A 22879-nucleotide genomic window follows, 5' to 3' on the forward strand; every position below is an offset into this window, starting at 1 on the left:
CCTTAGTAAGGTTACAATTACTTTAAAAATTTCTTTTTTTATTATCTTTTATAAATTTATTTATTTATTTTTGGCTGCATTGGGTCTTCATTGCTGCGTGCGGGCTTTCTCTATTTGCACTGAGCGTGTTTTGCAAACAGATATGATGAGGTTATTAATAATAGACTTTCAAGCATGGAAATAAATTACATGTCAGATAAACTGTGGATGGAATAGAGTGGAATTATGAGCAGAGAAAAAGGAACTATGTTACAGAAGAGCTTGCTCTCCTGTTTTTAAAATGAATGATATCAGCTTCTGAATCACTGCTATTTGGATTGAAATAGATTGATATGAATGCAACAGTTTATAAAGTGTCAATATTTACAACACACTGGAAATTATGTCCTCTGCAACTATTTATTTATTTATTTTAAAAATTTATTCATTTTTTTGGCTGCTTTGGGTCTCTAGTTGCAGAGAGCGGGGGGCTACTCTTTGTTGCGGTGTGTGGGCTTCTCATTGTGGTGGCTTCTCTTGTTGCGGAGCACGGACTCTAGGCACACGGGCTCAGTAGTTGTGGCTTGCAGGCTCTAGAGCACAGGCTCAGTAATTGTGGCGCACGGGCTTAGTTGCTCCGCAGCATGTGGGATCTTGCCGGACCAGGGCTCGAACCCACGTCCCCTGCATTGGCAGGCAGATTCCTAACCACTGCGCCACCAGGGAAGTCCTGTTCTCTTCAACTATTTAAACTTATCATGAAATACTTCAGATGTCAACTAAAAATGTGTGAGGGGGAAATACATTTTCAAGATTCTTTTAGGAAGTACTGCAAAAGGACAGGACCAGTGACTTTTTTGGACAACAGCCCATTTCAGTGGAGTAGTTGACTGCGCATGTTCTCAAACCAGACCATCTGGGTTGAAATTATGTCCTCCTTTTGATATGTTTTTGGGAAATATTCTTTTTTTTTTAAATCAAAGTATAGTTTACACATAGAAGTGCACATATTTTTACAACCTGAAACACATTCACGCAATCAGCACTTAGATCAGGAAATAGAAGAGTACCAGCACCCCAGAAGTTCCCCTCTTGCTTGGGTAAATTTCTTAGTGTCTCTCTGCTTCTGATCCCTCATCTTTCTTTAAAATCGGGATAATAATACTGACCCCATATAGTTGTTGTAAAGAGTTGATGAACTAATATCTGCAGGGCAGTCAGCACGGTGTCCCCCAACACAGGGTGAGTGCTATGGAAGTGTTGGCTGTTGTCATGATTCCCTATGGCCACCAAGCCAGCGCCTCTCTGCTTCCCTTCACCCCAGCCTGGCTAAAAGCCCCCTGCTCCGGGGACTCCTGAACCTGGTGGATCCACCTTCAGGTCCCCAACACACAGCTCCTTGGGAGAGGGACTTGGAGAAGATCACAGCTGTCAGTTACAGCACAATCAAGGACCTGATGACCCTAGGTAAGTTACACACCCAACCCAACATGAAGTGTGCAGACTTTATTAGCTCTGAGACACTCCACTGTCCACTAGGGTCCCAAAGGTCATCACAGAACCGTCGGGGGTAGAGTGGCTGAGGGCTGGAGTTCTGTGCCCTGATGTGTCCACTACACAGGACACTTTCATCTCCAGCTGGTTCACAGGCTCTCGGTGGGAGGTCTTGACCAACCTTGGGGGCTGGCTGGGTGGTGGGGGAGAGTTCTGAGCTGGGAGGTGATCGTACTTGGCACAGAGCAAGGCTCTCACACAGAAGATCAGAAAGGTCTCTGTTCTTCACTGAGCCCTCTGTCCCATAAGCTACCTCTACACCTGAGGCTCACCCACCCTCCACCAGGCCTGCTGTCTAAATAGAGACCTGGGGGAGGCTGGGAGAAGTCCTGAGCCTCTTCGCCCAAGCCATCTTGGGTCACCTGGATTGGCAGTTTGTAGCTACTCTAGGTAAATGGTTTTCAGTTTACAGGCTGTCTGCCTCCCCCAAATCCTTAACTGTCACCTCACCCACCTTCAGTTCCTTCCTGGTGTCTCTTATTTTGGGGTACAGTGGCTCTAGCTCCTCACAAATCCAGGATCTGAGCCATGTCTCTGGAACTCCAGCTATTTGGGGACAGAGCTGAGGTGTTCAGGGAGGGAGGGAAAGCGAGGACCACAGACAAGTCCCTGTACCTCCAGGGGATGCAGAGGTGAGGCCAGGGGTGACAGGAGCCCCTCAGGCTGCTTCTGTTCCGAGGACAGTGTTGCAGTTTTGTCCATTTCTGTGGCTGGGGCCAGCATCCTGGAGGAGGAGTTCCCCAGCTTCGGCCTCCATTCGTCCAGGTCACTGTAACTGGGGGCCTGGGAGGGGCAAGAAAGAGGGAGGCATGTGGTATGGGGAGCCTCCCCAGGCCACCCTGACTTCAGCGATGGGAACTGGCAGGAGGTGTGTCCTGCTGCCCTCGCCCCAGATGTGGAGCCCCTGGTCACAATCTGGGCTCTGTCACCACCTGTCCAGGCTGCCTGTCATGACTCAGACCATAAAGGAGGACAGCAAAAGTCAGAGCTGCTCTCGGACCACAAAGGCCCTGGGCTGGACGCCCATTGAGACCAAGTTAAGGGTGGGGGAAGACATGCAGCTGCCTCCAGGCAAGCCCCTGGGGATCCCCTCAGCCGCTTACCTGTGCAGGGGGCAGATCGCCCTGGGGTAGTCTAGTTCCTGGACTCTGAGTCGCTGAGGTTGCAGGAGACAAGGCCAGGTCATTGGAGGCAGGGGCTCCCAGAATGTAGCCAGTGTGGTCCTGGGGCGGGGGCTGCTGAAGGAGCTGCAGGATGCGGCTGAGGTCTGAGGACATGCGTGATTCCAGCCTGCCAGGCAGAACCCCACGGTCAGAGTCAGGGTCAGGGCTGGGGCTGGCAAAAGCAGTTTAGGTCCTGAGGGCAGCTCTCGATTTTGTAGCCTGCATGCTGTCCCTGCTATTTCCCTGCTATAATCCACAGCCCCTGCCCAAATTCCCCTCAGCACATCCCTGACTCTGATAATAACGGTGATCAGGCAGGGTGCACACACCATTTAGTCCTCATAATGAAGTTTATTTTGGCGGGGGTGGGGGGGGGCGGGTGGGTAACCAAATTACTTTATTTGACGGAATGGTACTATGGAAAGAACTTAAGTAGATGTTTTGGTACACCTTAGGAAAGGTGAAGGTAACCCAAACACGCATGCACTGCCTTGGTGACCAGGGAAGTCACCCCCGTGGCTACAAGAAGCCAGCCTAAGGCTTAGCTCTCCTTAACACTGTTTCCCAGAGGGTGCCTGTAAAAGAGATACTCTGGCCTCATAATGAAGCTTGACGTGGGTATTCTGGTTATCCCCATTTCACAAAAGGGCAAACTGAGGCTCAGAGTGGTTAAGTAACTTGTCCACAGTATTGCTGGTAAGTTGCAGAGCCAGAATTTGAACCCAGGACTATAGTGCCCCTAAGCCCTCACTCTGCCACCACAGCCCTGCCACCCACAGGCCACACCCCCTTTCCAAGGGCCCGCGGAATTTGTTTCTGCATGAGGTTATGCCCCTCTCCCCAGAAGTCCTCCTTGGCATGCTCCAGGGTTTGCTGGGACAAGCCATCCAAGGAATTGCACTTAGCGACAGGGATGGGGAGGTCTGCAGCTAAATGGGGCTGGCCATTCTCAAACCCATGGGGCACCCAGCGATGTCCCTGAGGCACCAGGAGGGGGCACCCGTGCCTAGCCTGCCACTGGGTCTGCCCTCTGTGGCTGCCCCCATCCGTGGCCCACAGGTCACTCACCTGTTCATCTGGGCCTGGAGCTGCTCTAGCCTGGAGCCTAGCTCCCGAGGCCAGCAGTCTGGGTCTCCCTGAGGGTTTGGGGGGCTCTGACTTGGCCTGGGGGGCACTTGCTGCAGCAACTCAGGCCAGAGGCCAGACGCATCTGAGATGCTCAGGGAAGGGGCTGCACCTGCACGAGGGTGGGGGGGGGGGGCGGGAAAGGGAAACTTGAGCTTCGGTTCAGCCGGTTCCACAGGCCTGACCGTCTTGAGCAGAGCCCGGGCCCCTCCCCCTACCTGCCATGGGAACACAGGGTGGGAGGAGTGGATCTCCTTACCTGGGTGCCCTGAAGTACGAGGTCCTGCCCCCACAGAGGTCTGGCTTCTGGGACCCAGAAGGCTGTAGCCCTGGGAGGGGGGCTGGGGCCCCAGCCTGGCAGGGGTGGGTGGCTGGCTGGGTGGGAACGTCCAGCCCTGGCCTCACTGTCCAGGGAGCTGCCGCCCAGCAGGGCCCTTGGTGCCTTGATGTGGAGCCCCAGGGGGCTGGCGGGTATCTACCCCTGAGGGCAGCCCTCACTCAGGCTCTGAGGACACAGTGGGAGGAAGGGTACAAGGACCTCTGGCACTGAGCCTAGGGAGGGAGCCCCTCTCCACTCACTGAGGGACTGGGGAGGCCTCTCCCAGGGGAGGCAGGTTGGGGAGGACCTGAGAAGGGGCAGGAGGCTGGGCAGGGGCTTCGGGCTGGGGAGGGCAGACACTGGTGGGGGCTGGCCTTGCCCACCTGACTGGTTGTCACTGAGGAAGAAGCCTTGGTGGTCCTGGCTGCCTGGGGCCTGTTGGGGTGATGACTGGAGACCCCCGCCTGCCTTGTGGAGAACGAGAGCATCAAGTAACAGGGACCAAAGCCAGGACAGGGCCTCTTTGCCCTCCCCTCCCCCTCCCTCTGGGGCCACTAGGTGAGAAAGTGGTGACGGCTGGCTGGGCCCCCTGACTGTGCTCCCAGCAGCTCCTCTCCTGTGTGTGTGGGTAGGAGACGAACAGGGGCTTGGAGACGTGCAGACCCCCACAGAGTCTCGCGAGAGGCCGCCTTGAGCAGCAAGGTTGGGGTCGAGGGAGACAGGGGGACTGTTCTCCTCCCTTTCTCCCCAACGCCCTGGTGTCCCCACCTTCAGCGTGGGCCAATGGGGCGATTTCCTCTGAGGAGACGGGGTCTGGAAGTCCCAGTCCGTTCAGTGGGTGCCCTCAGCAGCGCCTCTGGCAGCCCACCTTCCTGGCACCATGAGACTTGGGGGTACCCAGGGGATGCAGATGTCCCAGGCCATGGGGACCACATCCCTCTTGCCCTGGAGTCCAGCCACTGAGCACCTGGGCCACCTGATGGCTCCTGGCTGCTGGCCCTCCCCCAAGGCAGGGTCTTTACAAGATGTCCCCTAGACAGACCAGGTGGGAAGGGGGCAGACCGGGGAAGGGGAGGACAGCAGAGGGCACAGGGTGGGGAGGGCTGTCCAGAGCATGTAAACCTGCCTCAGCACCACCTCCAGAAGCCGGGTGTGGGGCTGGGCCAGCAGGACCCCTCCTCCTGACACCGGGGGTGGGGAGCTCAGCATCGGGGCCTCAGCTGCTGCTGCCCCTGCCAGGTGTGCCTGCCCCCGCCTTCCCACTAGCTGGTTCCAGACCCGCTCCTCCATACAGACCCTTCCGGGCACTTCCACTCCGTACTGGCTGCCCCACGCCTTGGCAACCCTGAGCTCCACAAATATTTGGTCTCCCCGCACACCTTTGAGACTTCCTTGGTTATTTAACTATGCAGCTCTTTCTTTTTCCTGAGTTATTATAATCTCCTCCACTGAGTGATAAACTTGAGAGACTGCTCTATTACTGTTTATACACCTGGGACCTGGCACCGTGAGTTCTTGGATGGCAGACACTGCCGCCCCCGCCGCCCCCCCGCCCCTTGCAGCTTGGTAGGATGTGGTGGGAAAAGCCCGGGCTATGGAGATGCACAAACTTGAGTCCCATTTTGGCTGCGCCATTGACTATATGGCTTACTGTATGGCTGTGTGGCTTTGGTCGTTTGTCCGCTATGACCCTCAGTTTCCTCATCCGGAAAATGGGGATAATAACACCACTTGCAAGAAGACTAAATGAGATCATGTAAAAGGAGCCCAGCGCTTACCACATAGTTGGTGCTCGATAATTGGTAGCTACCTTCATACTTAGCATTATGTTGGCCACGGTAGGCACAGAAGAAATTACGGCAAAGGATGCAGGAAGGGGTTGAAAGGAAGGGGAGTGGCCAGATGGGTCCCTTTAGGCCAGGCAGGCCAAGCTCTCAGCTGGCTGACTGGCCATTGCTCATTACCAGCTGGCCGAGGGCCACCCCCCACCCAGCCTATCCAGCCCGGACTCACATCCCGCAGGTTGAAGGTGACTTCCAGCTTACTCCAGAAGCTGTCTGCGAAGGCGGGGTACATGTCCAGCACCTCCAGCAGGTCTGCCCGCTGGATCTTGTGCAGGTCACAGTAGGTCAGGGCCCGTACGTCTGCACTGGACTTGCCCGGCCGGGCATGGAGGCTAACGGGCTCCCCAAAGATGTCATTCTTTCCTGCCAGCCAGAGGGGCGGGGTCTTTCTAGGGCCTGGCTCCAGGCTCTCTTCTGAGGAGCCTCCCTGAGGACCTCTTAACCATGACCTCACCCCACTTCAGGGATCCTTCTGGGCTGGGGCCTGGGAACAAGGTTGGATGTGCTGGCTGAGGGGTGCTGCAGAGACCCCTCCCACCCCAGCATGTGGGTCCCCTTGCTATCTCCAGGCCCCTCGGGACCATCCTCTATTAGCCTCCCCCCTCCTGTTTCCCACTTTCTTTGGAACTGCCCCTACCACCCCCACCCAGGGGACAGTGGGCAGTAGGGACCCTAGAGGCTCCCTGCTCAATCTCTTCTTCTCCGGGCCGCCGCGGTGCAGCAGAGAGGACGGGACCCAGGGTCAGGAGTACCCAGCTCCCCAGGGAAGGGCCTGAGGCTTCTCTCTCTTTGCGTTCCCGCTCCCTTTGTGGGGCCAAGTGACCAGCATGGCCGCAGCAGAGGAAGTCTGGGGAAGTCACTTCCTCTCTCTGGACCCCAGTGTCCTCATCTCTAAAATGGGTATAACCATATCTGCCTTGTCTACCCCCCTGGGCTGTCCAGAGAAGCAGATGTGATGCTTAAGGAAGTGGCTCGAATAGCAAGACGCACCAGACAGGTGGATGCAAGGCACTGGGAGGGACGGATGTCACAGGGTGGACATGGGCTGGATACAGGGGCACGTGGTGAGGGTATCGGGCCCTCCTGGTGCCAGATACCGTGCTAGCCACGGGATGTAAACATGAATAAGATGCTGTCCCATGCACAAGGAGCCCCCCAAATCCCAGAGAGGCAGATTACAGAATGATCTCTAGAGCCTTAGAACAGGGAAGAGCCAAGAGCAATGGGGCTACAGGGGAGGGAGAGGCTCGTTCCACCAGGAGTGGTTGGGAGCAGGGAAGAGGGGGGCTTACAGAGCAAGTGAAGTGGGGGCTGTGTAGTGAGACTCTAGGAGGACTGGAAAAAGGCAACGGGGTGGAGGAAGCAGCATGTGGTCCGTGCGGCACAGTCAGGGCTGGGGGCAGAAAGCCCAGGGCCAGGGTGCCAGGGACCATGATTACTTGGATGGCCACTCTCCACAGGAAAGTCCAGCCCCCCAGCCTGGCCATACCACACAAGAGGTGCTAACTGCTTGCACAATGATGGACAAAGGCCAAGATATGTGCCCCAAGAGAACCGGATAAAAGGTCATTTACAGAGGAGGGGACTGAGACTTGGAGAAGGAAGGGACCCTCCAGGGTCACATATGAAACCCAAGAAGCTGGAAATCTGGGCAACATTATAAAGTGATGGTTTTCCAGTAGATGAAGGATTATGATCTAATGTCCATTTCCACTCAGGACAAAATGAGAGGAGTTCATGTCTCTAAATAAAACTTAAATTGGACTGGCTTCTTAATTATTAATAATAATTATTGTCTCTCCCACATGGATGGCACTTCTAAGCTTGGCTGAGACTGAGGGAAGGGCTCATAGAGGAGTCCGTGCTTGAGCTCAGCATTGAAGGATGACTGGGGTCTGCCAGGCAGGGGTGCAAGATAGGTGCTCTGAGCAGAGTGGCAGCACGTGCAAAGGCACAGAGCTGTGACAGATGGGCGGGTTTAGAGAACTAACTAGTTTGTATGGCTGGAGCGTGAACTACTAGGGGGGAGGCTGGCAGGGCTTAAGGTGGCCAGAACGGGGAGGGCTGTGTATGCCATGCACAGGGGTTTACATTTGGCCCATGGGTCATGGGACCCATGGAAGGATTCTGAGCAAAAGAGGAGTATGCCAGATGTGAATTTCAGGTCACGGGCAGGAGGTGGAAGATGGAGTATGGCAGTAGACCAGATTCAGGGCCACGGGAAAGGAGCTCCTGACACCTGCCCAGGAAGCACACAATGCGGGGTGGACCCAGGCAGGGACAAATAGACAGGTATGGGACAGAGAGAGATTAATGAGGGGAACAGACAGGGCTCCGTGGCTGCCTGGATGGTGGCGGTGGGGCAGAAAGGAGGAGGGTACTTCCTTGGTTGACTCCCAGGTCTCTGGCCCAGGCAACGGAAGGTTCACAGTGATGGGGATGCCGACGGAGCTGCCTTTGAGGGCAGATGATTTCAGATGGAGATATGCTGTTTGGTCTGCCTATGGAATATAAGGGTGGCCATGCCCAAGAACACATGGAGTAGTCCAGTCTAAGGAGAGATTGGGGCCGGGACACAGTTCTGGGGGTCCTTGTGGCATAGGTGAGGCTGAGATCACGGGAGCAAGGAGTTGGCCCAGGTGAGGATGTAATGGGAGAAGAGAGTGGGCACCACACCTGGTGAACACCAGCCGAGGGCAGGCCAGAGGGGGAGGACTGGGTAGAGGGGTTGGAGTAGAGCTCGGCCACGGCGAGCAGGGGAGGGTGAGGCTGGCGGCCTGGGCAGGGACTTGGGGTGGGCTGAAGTCAGCGGGAAGGCAAGGAAGATGAGAATCATCTGAGACAGCTGCAGTGACCTGCCCAACGTAAGTGGTAGGGGCTGTGTGTGCCCCAAATCTGTCCCCTGTCTAATGCTCGTATCCTTCCTCCAAAGTGTCCAGCTGTCCCTGCAGCTGCACCGAGACTGGGGACCCCCCTCCATCCGAGGCAAACCCTCACCCTCTCACCCTGAGCTTCCCAAGGGTGGGAGAAGGTCAGAAGCTGCCTGGACTTCCGAGTCAGCCCCGTAGCCCTGGAATCCCTGCTTGTCCACCCACCAGACGTCTCTGAGCATCAACTTCCCTGTCAGGAAAATGGGGCCTGTGGCAGAGGGTAGTTTTAAGGCTTGAGTGAGCTGGGTGTAAAGCTCCCCCATGGCACACGCTCTGCACATGGCAGGTCAGCAGAAGGGGCCACCGTCATCATTGGGAATGGCCTGGTCCAGGCGGGACACCCCACACGCCGGCCTAGCCCTCCCCGCCAGACGCACCGAGGATGGCCACCACTACGTCGTCGCGAAGGATCTCGATGGAGCCGCGGGAGATGAAGTAGAGCGTGGAGAGCACGTCGCCGAGGTGCACCAGAGTGTCCCCGGGCGGCGCGTGCGTCGTCTTGAACTTGACGGCGAGCGCGCGCAGGCAGCCCTTGCTGGCGCCGTGGAAGGCCGGGCAGTGCTGCAGCAGCGCGCGGTGCAGGTGCAGGCAAATGTCGGCCTGCAGGCACTCGGGGAAGCCCTTCAGCACCTGCGAGACGGGCGGTCGCGTCCAGCGGGGCGCGGCCGGGGCGGGGGTGGGGCCGGGGGAACGGGTGGGGAGGGCTCTGGGGACGCCCTGCGCCCGCGGGACCTTGGCCTCGCTCGGGGAGTTAGCCAGAGCTGGGACTTGGGCTAGGTCGCCCGCCCCGCCCCAGGCAGAGCGGCGAGGGCTCACCGCGTTCATGTCGATGCCGTTGGTGTAGGACCAGGCGTGCTGGAAGTACTCCTCGAGGCGCTGCCGCAGCGGGTTGGGGATCTGGTGGAAGCGGATGAACTCCTTGACTCGCAGCATCTGCGTGTGGTAGCGCGCCGTGCCCGAGTACAGGCGCTGGATGATGGCCGACACGTTGCCGAAGATGCTGGCATACATGAGGGCTGGGGCAGGGAGCGGGGGATACGGGGCCGGGGGATGCGGGGGCGGTGAGCTCCTGAGCATCCGCACCAGGCCGTAACACCTCAGGGCCGGCTCCAGGGCTCCCTCCCTCTCCCTGGGGTCCCCCAGCCAGGGACCCCTCTGTCCAGGGCAAAGTCACAAGTGCCCAGGACGGCGCCAGGGCATATGGGGAACAAAGACCCCTGGGCTTCCTCCCCTCCTCCCTCTGCCCTCCCTCTTGGCAGCTTCCTGGGCCCAGAGGCCAAACTCCTGAGAAGAAGAAACTAGGGCAATGAATTTTTTTAGTTCAGATTTGTTTTCTCTTTCAAGTTGTAAAAATATAATAAAGGGAAAACTCTTGGTCTCTTGTTTTCACCCATTTTCCCCTTGTTTTTGTTTTTCTGGGCTTTAACATCTCTAAATACTTCATGGGCGTGGACCTGTGCTAAGAAGGGCCCTGGGCCTGGTTTAATGCTCTGCTGTCACCGTCTTGAAATTCTTAATAATTTTTTTTTCAACAAAGGGCTCCACATTTTCATTCTGCACTGGGCCCTGAAAATGATGTAGCTTGTCCTGATCCCTGGTATACAGCGAGGGCTACATGGGTGTTAAATTCTGTGTATAGTCGGTGTACACATATGCAAAAGTTCATTGTGCTGCAAACTTAGGCTTTGCCTATCATACCCACTCTGTTATATCTCATTACAAAACTGAAACTGGGATTCTATGGGTAAGGCCCGGGACACTCACAGCCGATGAGCATGACGCAGATGGAGAAGACCTTTTCAGAGTTGGTGTTGGGTGAGACGTTGCCGAAGCCCACGCTGGTGAGGCTGCTGAAGGTGAAGTACAGGGCCGTGACATACTTGTCCTGCACCGAGGGGCCCGAGGCTGGGTCGCTGCCGTTGTAGCGCTTGCCGAGCTGCGCGCCCAGGCTGTCCAGCCAGCCGATCTTGGGCTCCAGGTAGGGCCGCTCCACGTTGCCGATGGCATACCAGATGCAGGCCAGCCAGTGTGCGATGAGCGCAAAGGTGCACATGAGCAGGAAGAGCACAGCCGCCCCGTACTCAGAGTAGCGGTCCAGCTTGCGAGCCACGCGCACCAGCCGCAGCAGCCGAGCCGTCTTCAGCAGCCCGATCAGGGTTGTGGTCTGGAGAGGTAGGGAGGGGGCCACGGAGATGGGGGTCAGCCCTTGAAAGGCTGTGCTTAAGACCACGTTTATTCACTTGCGAATATGGTCACATAGTCATTCAACAAACGCTTACGGAGAGCCTGCTTTGGGCCAGGCTCTTGGCAGTGGGGCACAGTGCAGGGCCTTAGGAGCTCTCAGTGTAGAGTTCAAAATAGCCTTATGTTTGCTCGCACAAAAGTCTATGGGGAGCACAGAGGAAGGGGAGGTCAAGCCTGCAGCGGCAGGGCAGGGAAGGCTTCCTACAGGAGGTGACACAGGAGCTGAGCCTTGAGAGAGGAGGCTGGGTCTCCAGGCAGACAGGAGGGAGAGGTAGAGGGCACTCCAGGCACAGGGGGCAGCACGAGCAAAGGCGCGGAGGTGTGAGAGGGCACAGTCCACGTGGAAAACCAAGGGTGATGCTGCAGCTGGAAGCACAGAGTAGAAGATGGTGGAGGAGTGAGGAGTGAGCCGGGAAGGCGGGCGGGGGCTGCCGCTGTGGCCGCAGGGCCCACAAAGAGCTCGGCTTTTATTCCAAGCCACTGGGGAGCCACTGAAAGTTCTGAAGACTGGGTCAGATAAGGGACAGGGTCAGACAAGAGATTTGAAACTCGCTCTGGCCTCTGTGTGCAGGGGCTGAGGCTGGCAGGTGTGGGGCTGGGGCAGAGGTGGGTAAGAAGGCCACTTAGTGTGCAGGCAGGGGCAGTGTGGGCGGAAAGTGGGAGAGAGGACCTGGGGATAGATTTGCTGGGAGTGGGTGGTCATGGGAGCAGGTAGTCACGATGGACACCCCGTGCTGGACAGGCTGGGTGACTGGGGCTTGACTGGAACACAAGAGGCAGAGCTGATTTGAGTGGAAAGCTGATCCCAAGAAGGTGAGTCAAAAGGACGTAGTGGGACTGGAAGCTACGAGAAGAGCGTGAAAATGCCCTCGCATCAGCTATGAGAAGCAGAGTGGGCATAGTGGAGGGGCTGGGGCTTAGGAGGGGGTCAGGCTGCACTGAGGGACAGCCTGTGGATTCCTTTTCTAACGCCAGGGTAAGTGTGGTTTAGAAGTCAGCACGAGGAGCTGGGGCACAGGAGTGTCCGTCCCAGGAGGGGCAGGATTCTGGAGCACAGGGAGGGCACCCAGGCCTGGGGTGCTCCGCTGCTCCTTCTCCAGGGCTGGGAGATGACAGATGTCTGAGCCCCCCACCCCTTTCCACCACCACTTGCTTTGGCAAAGGTGCCCAATGCCAGGTACTCTCTGCACCCAGGGCTGGGGCACAGGGGACGGCCACCGCGGCTGGCCTGAACGGGGTTTGCTCACCTCATCAGAGCCAGTACGGAAGATGAGCAGGTCGAAGGGGATGGCGGCCACCACGTCGATGAGGAACCAGCCCTTGAAGTAGTGGACGGCGATGCGGCGTGGGTGGCTGACCACCTCGTCGTTGGTGTTGACGTAGGTGGTGCGGAAGTTGATGACGATGTCCACGACGAACATGATGTCCACGATGAGGTCCACCGTGGTGAGCGGGCTGCAGGCGTAGCCACAGTCCGCGCGCTGAGGCTCGTCCTGGTCGCCGAGCAGGAAGGCGGCCGAGTAGGGCGTGAAGATGGCCGTGTAGATGACCAGCAGCAGGATGAGCCAGTCCCACACGGCCTTGAAGGGGCTGTAGTGCAGGAGGGTCCCGCGGTGGATGCGCGGTGCCTGCAGCTTGTACTCCGGCAGCACGTCCGCACCCAGGGACAGCACCTGGGGGTGGGGACCATGGGGTGGTCAGCAGGGCGGCCGCCGCTGGTGAGATGGGTCTGGGAGGGGTGGAGATGCAGGGGTGAGGCCTAGGAAGGGAGATGGGGGAGAGGGTGGGCGATCGGGGCTGTGCCGGGGAGAGGGGACGAGACAAAGATGGGGTGTGGCACGTATGACAGGGCAAGTTCTTAAGGGGACAGGTGTGCTGGAAGTGCAGAGAGGAGGGTGGGTCCAGAGGAGGGGTGCAGCTCTGTCCCACAGTGACCCCAGGTTTGAAGCTCACAAACTACCCCCCAAACAGGCCAGCCTGGAGTGGGTGGAGACAGGGCTGGGGGAGGGGAGAGGGAAGGGCCAGGCTCAGGCAGATTGAGAGGGTGCTTGGGCGGGGGGCGGGGCATCAGTCCTCTCTGGCGGGTTTGGGAAGTTTCCAGTGGTCAGGTTCCTGATGGGAACAAGTCACCCCCAAAATAGCCTCTTCATTCCTGAGGGCCCTGTGGAGCCTGGACCAGTGAGGGCCTTCCCTGGGGCCAACCCTCAGAGCCTCCGTGGAAAGAACCAAATTTGGGGGTGAGTAGCTAATCTGAGCGCTTGACAGGTCCTGTGTGCTGGAAGCCTTGACTACTTCACGCATCTGAGGGGGTTTTGATCATTACATTCAGCCGAACGCCCTTCTGCTCTGCCCCTCTGACCCCCGCCTCTGAGCCTATGGCCAACACAGGATCACCAGGGCCCAGCCCAACATACCCAGGCTCTGCCCAGCTGCCCAACACGACAAACAGCTGGGGCAGCGGGAAGGCATGCGTTTTGAAGCCAGACCTCCCAGGCTGATCCCAGGTCGGACATTGCTGTGTGTCTGTCTTGGGGCAAGTTTTTTAACCTCTGTGAGCCTCTGTTCCCTCACCGGCAGAAGGGGATGACAAAGGACAACAAACTCCACGGGGCTGTTGTGAGTAAATGAACTGGTGCGTCTCAATGGCACATGCTGCTCTACATGATAATTCCTCCTTCCCACTCAACCCATATCAGACACTGCCCCGACAAGGATGGGGCCTGAGGGGTGGCTCATGGACCACGCCCCACCCCCTGCCTAGCACTACCAGATAGGGCCCTGCCGGTGGTCCTGGTTTAAGAAAATCTACCATGTAAGGTTCTGACCTTGCAAACCAGGTCCATTAGCAGATGGGATCACAGTAAGGAAGATCCACCCAAGGGCTGGTTCCAACCAGATGGTCCCCCATCTGCCATCCAAGGCCCTAGGAGGGGCCACAGTGTCCCCACCCTGTGGTGACCTCCAGCTCAGCCTTGGCCTTGGCTCCTATTTTGTCTCCCCAGGAAGTTTCCTCTAACCCTGCACAGACTCAAACCATCTTTTTCAATTTTCTCCCTGCTCCTTGTAAACACCCTAACCACACAGTTATCCGCTACTGACTTAGAGCTGCAGATCCCTTGTCCCGCACGTCTGTCTCATATGCCCCGCACTTAGTCCACACGGGGGCTCAACTAAAAGGGGCCAAACGAGCACTGAAAGCCTGGCTGTCACGGCCACCTCCGCCCCTGGCTGCTCAAGACCAGCCAGGATGAAACAGCAGAGCACAGGGAGTGGGAGGGAGGCAGTCAGAATTTGGGGGGGTGGGGTCCGAGGAAGTGTACATCCTCAGGGCTTCCAGACAGGGGTGCCATCTCCCCCACCACAGACCTCCATAGTCTCCCATCGCCTCTGAGGCCAGCACGAGGCCCTTCCCAGTGGGCCCTCAGGATGTAGGAACTCAGGTGTGGGATCACAGCCCTCTAGACCCTTTGAGTTCTGGTTGAGGTTGGTGTGACTTCCGTGCTCTGGGCCACGCCAGCCTGAGCTCTGTCAGGCTCCTCCCCACCTTAGGGTCCACATGCAGTGGGTTAGTAAAGCCAAGAGGGGCTGGGGCAGGGGGAAGGGGGCAGGACAGGTTGGGTGCGGGCAGGGACCACGGGCCCCAGCCAGCTCTGTCAGGCTTCACGGGCAACTCTCCAGTCCAACAGCCCCCATGGCCCCTACCACCAACCTGACGGCCCCGCGGTGTGCAGCTAGGTGGGCCTCCCAGGCCACTGGGCCACCCTGCCTGACCTCCAAGCGCCCAGCCCTCAACCTGGGGTCCTTTCCCAGGGTTCCTGTGCTTGGTGAGGGGCTGGGTCACAAGGAGTTTCTACTTCATCTGCTCCGGCACAGACAGTGCTTCAGGTGGAAAGGGGCAGGGAGGAAAAAGAGCTGCTCCCATCCGCTTATGAAGCAAAGTCCCAGGGGAAGCTGGAGTAGGCACCTACCTCGCCCTGCAGCCCCTTGCCCATCTCTGGCCTAGGCAGCCCTCAGTGCTTCGTGGGGCCAGCACACTCATATGAGTCCTCAGAGACTGTGCGGTCCAACTCATTCCTCCAGATGGGAGCCCTGGGGCCCAGTAAGGGCATAAGGCCTCTTGCTCAAGGTCACAGAGCGGGCTAGTGGCAGGGAACCAGAACCTTGGGCACGGCCCTCTGCATTTCCCTCTGGATGGTCAGCTGGGGACTGGGGCATCAGGCCCCAGGAGGAGGGACACTGGGGTCAGCTGGAACAGAGGACCCAGGGAGGTTTGCCTTGGCCTGGCCAAGGTGGGGTGGTGGGGAGGGAGGCATTTCGGGCCTGATCCCCAGGGACCTGGGCAACGGGACCTGAAGATGCCAGGGCCACCTCCCCTCTGCCTGGATTGCAGAAGGATCCTGCCATGGGGGCTGGCCGTCGCCTCAAAGGCAAGGGGCAGAAGCAGGGCTGGGGCTTCCCCATCCACTTCTCAGTATGGCCCTGACACCTCTTCTCTCTGCTTCTCCTTCTCTGGGACTGGCAGAGCCTTGGGTGGGCCCCCATGGTGACTGCAGGTTCCCCCCTCCCAGCTCCTCCAGGCCCAGGATGTGGCACTAGTCACGGGCTCTGCTGACCCCACCCTCCCCTAGTTCTGGGAGCTGAGCATCAGGGTGGTGGCCTCGGGGTAGGTCTTTCGGTCTAAAGAATCAGACTCCAGCAGGACAAGAGGCCTGGAGCTCAGACCAGACAGCAGGGGGCTGGGCAGGCCGGCTCCCTCTGCTAGCCCAGCCCCGGAGGAGTCCAGTCCAGGGCCTGAGAAGGGACCCTCGAGGCCCAGCAGAGCCCCGTCCACCCTGCCCTGCAGGCCGCACCTGGGTGACCTTCTCGGTGACGTTCTGGGTCCGCTCTACCACCTTGTGGGGTGCGATGATCTCAATCTCCGTGGTGGAGCCCGAGCGGTGCTTCTCCAGGTTGAATTCCACGAAGTTGAGTGTGAACTGCGGGATTTGGCTGATGGTCCTGTACTTGACCCTGCCCGTGCCAGGTCCCTGCGCGCCCGGCCTGCCATGAGAGCCGTCTGAAACCAGGGCTGGGGTCAGAGCAGCCAGGGCTGGGGGACCCACTGCGCTACCTGGTGCTGCCCGCCCCTCCCCTGCCACCTGCTCCCCGCCTCACCGGAGCCCAGGAAGCTCTGGGACAGCAGGCGCTGGGACAGGCTGCGGTTCCCTCGCTTGGCCAGGAGCTGGGCCAGGTCCTCAAAGTTGAGGATGAACATGATGACGGCCCCATCCTCATTCTTCACGGGCACCACGTCCACGAGGCAGCGGAAGCTGGAGGCTGCAAACACCGCGGGGAGGGGGTGTCACTGGAGGGGTCCTTCCAGCAGGAACCTGGCCTGGGGAAGCTAGGGAGCAAGCTGGGTTAAGGTCAAGTTAAGAGCAGCCGTGGCGGGTAAAGAGGCCTGCAGAGTGACCAGAGCTATTGGGCAGAGGGTTGGTGACACTGCCCAGCAGGTGCCCCACCCACAGGGCAGAGGTGGAGAGAGCAGCTAAGCTTCTCATTAGAAGATAATGTAGCATCGGGCCCAAGTCCACACTCGGCCCTCAGCTCAGGGCTTAACCTTGAGGTTCGCTTCTGCTGTAATTAAAGCCGAGCAGATGGGGGTGGATTAAGTGGGGAGGTGAGGTCGGGCATTCTACCCCCATGTAGCTCTGGCTGGCCCTCGGTTCAGCTCCCATATTCCCGTCTCACAAAGATGTCCTGCTCCCCTGATGCTGTAAGGAACTCACTGTTGAGAACATACTAAGTGCTGGGCACTGAGCCAGTTGGCACATGAGGCCTCAAGCTCCGTGGTGGCACCCAGTGGATCCCTGGAGGGCACACACGGACCCCTGTTCTGCCGAGCCTGGGGTTCTGAGAAACTGACTTGCTGGGGCTGGCTGGGGCCCTGGAGCGGGGCGCCCTGGGCTCTCAGTACATAACAGTTTGGAGAGGGGAGGGGACTTGTTTGGGGCGAGGACACTGGAATGAAGGCCAGGCTGCTGCTCCAGGCCTGGAAGGGGCCCATGGTCTCGAGGCAGAGGTGCTGGTGCTGGGACTGGGGTTGGGGGGCGGGGCAGGCAGGGCAGTGGCCTGGGGTCTGGAGAGGGAGGGGGAGACAGATAGCAGGGTGGGGGCGGGACGGGTCCTCCAGCCTCTCTCCCCGCTCTCCCAGGAAGCCCAGACCCAGCCATTGACCCCACTCTTCCTCTTTCTCTGCTCCAGGGTCTCACTCCCCCTCCCATAGGTGAGTGGAACAAAACAAGCTAAAGCTGCCCTGTACCCCAGAGTCCAGTCTGTGGGCTGGCTGGATGCCCCGTGAGCCCCCCTCCATGGTACCCGGTCATCCCTTGTCCCTCAGTTCAAAGTGTTGGTGGGTGCCAGGCCCAAGGGTCAGGATGCTAAGGGCAGGGGGCCTCAGGTAAAATGACTATCAGAAGGCAGGTTTGTGTCTGTCTCATTTGCCAGCTGCCAGCACCTGTTCCAGGTGTTGTTAACTGAGTGAATGGAAGAACGTGTGTAAATGTGAGTGGGTGGGAGGCTAGCTCACAGGAGTATTACTACTTTGGGTTCCACTAGAATCACGCTTCCCCCAGCTGCCCCTCTGGTGTGCCTCCTCACACCATTAGTGCTGGGGTGCAGCCGAGCTGCCCCCCATCCTCCCTCCCACTTTCCTCCCTGGGAGCAGGAATCTCCAGGATCAGATTCCCGGACTCCCAGGCACCAGGCACCAGTCACCAGGCAGCCATCTGCCAGCTGCTGCATTGGGTCCCATGGGAGACATCCACCCCGAGGAGAGGCTACCCGCTTGCCTCTGTGACCCACTCCTGGGCTCACAGTGCTGTAGGCCTGCCTCCCAGGCTGCTCTTGTCAGCCCGGGGCATGGTGAGGCGTGGGTACTGGGACCCACCCAGGAAGCCTCCTTGGCCAGTGACCTGAGACACCGCCCCCAAGGCCAGACTATCTCCTCACTCTCTCTGGCACTGCAGAAATCTGGCCTGGGAGCAGGCGGGGAGAGGGCAGAGCTGGGCAGAGGGCAGGGCCTCCAGGCTCTATGTTGCTAGGGGTTGCCAAGGCCCAGTCTGTACCCACTGATGCTATCTTTGGAAAACTGAGGCTGGGAATGGACCAAAGACCAGCCCATCAGAGCAGTGAGGGCTGGAAGGGGGCCATGCGTGACACCTTATGCCTGACCTTCATGCTTGCTGCCTGTGGGGTGGTGGAGACAGAAGGCTATGAGGATTTGGATGAGCTCAGAGCATTCTTTTCCTGATCCCTAAGCTGTCCTTGCTCATGAGCAACTGTGTCCGGGTGACCGGAAGTGGGTGAGTGTGGTCACCCTAGGTTGTGCCCAGGAGTGGCAGTGTTCCTGTACCCTTGCCCCCTCCCTGGACGGGGGGCCACGGGCTGTGCTCGTTCTCCCTTCCAGGGACTCCTCCCGGTCACCTCTCTGACCAAGGGCAGCAGGTGCATCTGCCCCCTGGGACACCTCACTGCTGTCCGCTCTTCTCTGTGTCTTGGATGTGTCCCTTCCTTCAATTTCTTAGAGTCCCCGCTCCTCCCCTGTGAGCCTCCCTGCTGTCTATTGCCCCCATCTCTTTACACACCCCCACCCAGCATGTGGTGAGCCCTCAGGGGAGGAGCTGGTGCCAGAAAAGCTGCCACTAAGAGGGCGGCTGCTCCATACCGCCTCCCGACTTGGTCTTTCTGACGTTCATGGGTGGGTGTAAAGGAAACACTGGGACCTCAGACCTCAGCCCTTGCCCTATCCTCCGGATCTGGAGCTGAGGACCAGGGGAGCCCCAGGCTTGGGGATTAAGGGACTCTCTGGTGTGGGGTCATCAGAGAAGAGGATCTGGCCAAGGCAGGCAGGGATGGGCCCCTCTGGCAGGTCCCCAGTAGGGGCGCGGGTCGGGGTGGGGGGATCTGAGTGCTCTCCATCCCTCCCTGCAGACTTTCATTCGTTCTAGTCTTATGGCCATGCCCATGCCTTCCAGCTGTTAGGTTCTTACTCGTCCTAGTGAAGGCAGATGGCGGCAGAGCCAGTTTCTCAGGGGTCTCTGAGCCCTGTCTCATGGGGTAATTTTTGTCAAATGCCCTGGTCTCTTTGAGCCCAACTTTACACAGCTGCACAATGTGGAGATATATGGACATAGACCTTCTACTTTGACTTGGAGAACTGCCAGTGGATTACCCCTTTAGAGGAAAAGAGGAGTATAAATCAGCTAGAATTCTGTCCAGGACCCCTTCCCTTCTCACCTCCCTGGAGACAGTGGAAGAGGGGGGAGAAGAGGTATCCTGAGGAGGGAAGAAATCACCATCAGGGTGCCCTCTGGCAGGACTGTAAGATGTATGTGAATATGATAAAAAACAATCATGCAGTCAGAGTGGACCATAAGGTGAACATAAGTTATCTGAGCATTACATCCTTCCCTTAGGGGAATGAAGCCCAGGAGGTTCCCCTTTCTGGGTTTCAGGCCAATTTTGGGCAGGTCCAGGTGGTCAAGGTTTTGGACTATAGGACAGGGAAGGGCTTAGGGTGGGGGTGGGAATAGACTGGGATTTATGGGGCACCAGGTATGTGGGTAATTTTTCATTTTCACCCAGGGACAACCTCCAAGACTAGGTATCTAGGGCCCCTTCTGATTGCTAGAGGACCCCAGCAGGGTTCTGAAGACCTGAGTCCTGATCTGAGGGTCAAGGCTTGGCCTTGACCTCTACCCCCTGCCCAGGCACATGCAGGGTGCTGAGGAGACCCTAAGAGCCCTGATTTGACATCACCAGGAGTCTGTGGCCAGTCCTCACCCCTCTGGGGCCCGGGTAGAGCTCTGGGGTCAAGGAGAGGGACAGAGAAGGACTTGTTGTCCCCTCTCATTTCCTTCTGTCCCATCCTGTTCCCCTGGGACCCTTCTCACTCCTTTGACTGTCACCTCCTCTCTGCAATGATGTGAGGAGGTGAGGTCACAGCTTTTAAAAATATTCTGACTTCATGAACCCTGTGAGCGCTGCCAAGCTAAGCCAGGTTCTTCCTAGTGCCCTAATCACTGCCCCATTCACGTGGGTGGCAGCAGCAGGGGACAGCCAGAGGTACAGCCAGGACCTGCCCAAGAAGCACCCGGAAGCCCTTAAACACACACACACATGCTCAGGTTCACACTTACACTCATGCTCCACACACACACACACACGAGGCCCCTGCTACCCGGCTGTCAGCACCCCTCAGCCCCAGTGCCTGCCCTTTACCTGCACTCCAGTGATCCTCATGCCTTCTTCCCCAGGGAGGGCCCTCTTCTGGGGCTTCCTTCCCCCAAAGTCCTGCCTCCAAACACAGAGGCTGTTGGGTTCCTTTCTCCCCTCTTGGGATTATTCAGACCAGATATCTCTGAGGGAAGAATCCAGAGATTTGGGGTCCAGTCCCAGTTTGGACCCAAGCAGTAGAATCTTGGCCAAGTCCCTTCTTTTTCTTGGGCCTTGGTTTCTTCATCCATGAAATGAAGGGATTTAACTAAGCCAGTGGCTCCTAAACTTGGCAAAACATCCAAACTGCCAGAGAGATTTTTACAAATACACCTGCTTTGTCCTCACTCCACACATCTGAGTCAGCCTCTCTCTAGGGAAGGTGTGTTTTGGAAAACAAGCTCCAGGTAATTCTGATGCAGAACCAGGCTGGGGGGGCCATTGATCCAGGTGATTTCAAAGGATCCTAATTCCCACTCCTCTCTTCCCTCCCCTCACGGATCCAGTGAAACACTGGGGGGAGGGTCTTAAAGGGCTCCATAATTTTTCATCCTCAGCCCCTGTCCTGTGCTTTTGTGCTGTTTGCGGTAAGCTTGGGCTTGCAATAACATCCCAAACAGGATGAGCCTCCAGGTCATGGCAAACTCCAGACCCTATCTCCCCAGGAGCTGGGGCTTGGTGAGCCAGACCCAGCACTCTTTTCAAGCCAGCTGCCCCATGCCTTGCCTGGCCACAGAGGCCTTGAGGGGGTGACTCCTCCACTAATCCCCAGAGCAGATGGAGATGAGTAAAGGTTAATTTCCATCCCAGCTGCCTGACAGCTGGGGCTGACAGTGACAGAGTGGACAGCCAGGAGACCAGGGACATGGGGGAGGGATGGTGGTGCGGGAGGCCCTGCATGGGGCCAGGACCAGTTGGTGGCTCAGCCTGGTCCCTGGCCTCTGAAAGGGACCTCAGAAGGCATTTCATCCAATGTCCATCACTTCACCCTACAGATGAGGAAACAGAGGCCCAGAGAGGAGACAAGATTTATCCAGGCCCTTTGGTCCCCTGGGTCAGTGCCCTTCCCATGGCCACTCTGCCTGGACAAGAGAGGGGCCAAGCCTGCCTTGCAGAACCTGTGGCCTGAGGGCGCCTCACCATCCTTGCGGTAGTAGAGGATGTCCACCTTGCACTCCTCGGCCCCCAGCAGGGCCTGTGCCAGGCGGGACATGGCACTGCGTGGGGTGTTGGGGCCTGTGAGGAAGTCGCAGGTGCACGGTCTCTGCATCACTTCCACTCGGGAGTAGCCGAAGAGTTCACAGAAGCCATCGTTGCAGTAAATGATGGCGCAGTTCTCCATCTGAGCATTGGCGATCAGGAACTTACGACCTGGGGTGGGAGGTGGGAAGCCCATGGCAACCAGGATCAAGCAGCAGAGAGGGAAAGATCATAGGGACTCTTGGGAGCAGTCAGGGGGGATCTGGATGGGGGAGCAGAGCGGTGATCAGAATGGGGGAGGGGGAGGTCAGGTCTGGGGAGGGCGGGAAGACCAAGGAGGCCAGAGTCATGGGGGAAGGTCAGGGGACTCCTGGGAGTAATGAGGGGGTGGTCAGGAGGGGGAAGCAGGAGAGTGACTAGAGAAGTGAGGGAAGGGGAGTCAGGGCTGGGGATTGTGGGAAGACCAGCGCAGGAATGAATGAGGTCGTGAAGAGGGAGGGAGGCCCAAGGCTTCCTGGAGGCAGGGAAAGGGGTGTGACCAGACGGGGGCCAGGCCTGGGTGAGCTCCTAGAAAGACCAGAGTGGCTAGGGTTAGGAGGTGAAAAGGAGGGCAAAAAGGAAACCTCTGAAGGAATTTGGCGGGGGGGGGGGGGGGGGGGCGGTTCCAGAGGGAAGCGGTACAGTGATAGAAGGGGAGGTCAGGTCTTGGAAGGGAAAAAAAACAGCTCAGGGGTGGAGGGGAGCACTGCGATCTGCCCACCGTGCTGTAGGAGAGAGGGCGGCATTGGAGGTAAGCGGGGGCTCCCTGGGGGAGAAGGTGTTTCGGGGACATTAAAGGGAAGGGTTTTGCGTTCAGCCTCAGGTACCCCCCACCCTGCTCTATATGAAGTTAGTAAAGGGTTCCGGCCACTCCGGCCACCGAACCAGCGCTCCAGATCATGCCCGCACCCGACGCACACACTCACTCTGGCCCTCGAACTTGCGGATGATGGTGTCCAGGTAAGTGTTTTGGGGCGCGACGTGGCCCCTGCGGACCGGCATCTTTCGGCTGCGGCCTCTGCCTGGCGCCACCAGCGCCCTGGCTCCCTGCGTCTCCGTCTGTCCTCTGGCTCCGCAGCGTCCGGCTCCGGGCGGGCGCCGCCCCCGGGGAGGGCCGCGGGGCTTCGTGCCCCGCCCGCCCGCCTGCGTCTACCCTCTGCTGCCCTCCCCGGCCGGCCTCTCGCCGCGCCTCCTCCCCTCCGCTGCCGCCCGGGAGCTGTCCGCGCC

At 58.4% G+C, this 22879-nt stretch overlaps 1 protein-coding gene across 6 annotated transcripts; it reads right to left on the reverse strand.

Annotated features, from left to right (window-relative positions):
* Positions 1–699: 699 nt before the first annotated feature.
* Positions 700–22734, reverse strand: KCNH6 (potassium voltage-gated channel subfamily H member 6). Of its 6 annotated transcripts, XM_036835667.1 has the most exons (13): positions 22579–22734; positions 21554–21784; positions 16313–16474; positions 16009–16214; positions 12406–12831; positions 10679–11078; positions 9731–9930; positions 9292–9544; positions 6154–6347; positions 4524–4608; positions 3765–3933; positions 2637–2823; positions 700–2316 (listed from the first exon to the last, which is right to left on the reverse strand). In XM_036835667.1, exons 1-13 carry the CDS (start codon positions 22652–22654, stop codon positions 2080–2082), a joined length of 2826 nt encoding a protein of 941 aa, XP_036691562.1. In that variant the 5' UTR covers positions 22655–22734; the 3' UTR covers positions 700–2079. The 6 variants fall into 6 exon arrangements, 5 of the variants coding, with proteins under 5 accessions (XP_036691562.1, XP_036691564.1, XP_036691563.1 ...); XR_005017693.1 differs by lacking the exons at positions 3765–3933; positions 4524–4608 and having other exon boundaries at positions 2235–2316; XM_036835669.1 differs by lacking the exons at positions 700–2316; positions 2637–2823 and having other exon boundaries at positions 3796–3933; positions 4524–4604.
* Positions 22735–22879: the final 145 nt, after the last annotated feature.

This window comes from Balaenoptera musculus, chromosome 20, assembly GCF_009873245.2.
Source record: "Balaenoptera musculus isolate JJ_BM4_2016_0621 chromosome 20, mBalMus1.pri.v3, whole genome shotgun sequence".
NCBI lineage: Eukaryota > Metazoa > Chordata > Mammalia > Artiodactyla > Balaenopteridae > Balaenoptera > Balaenoptera musculus.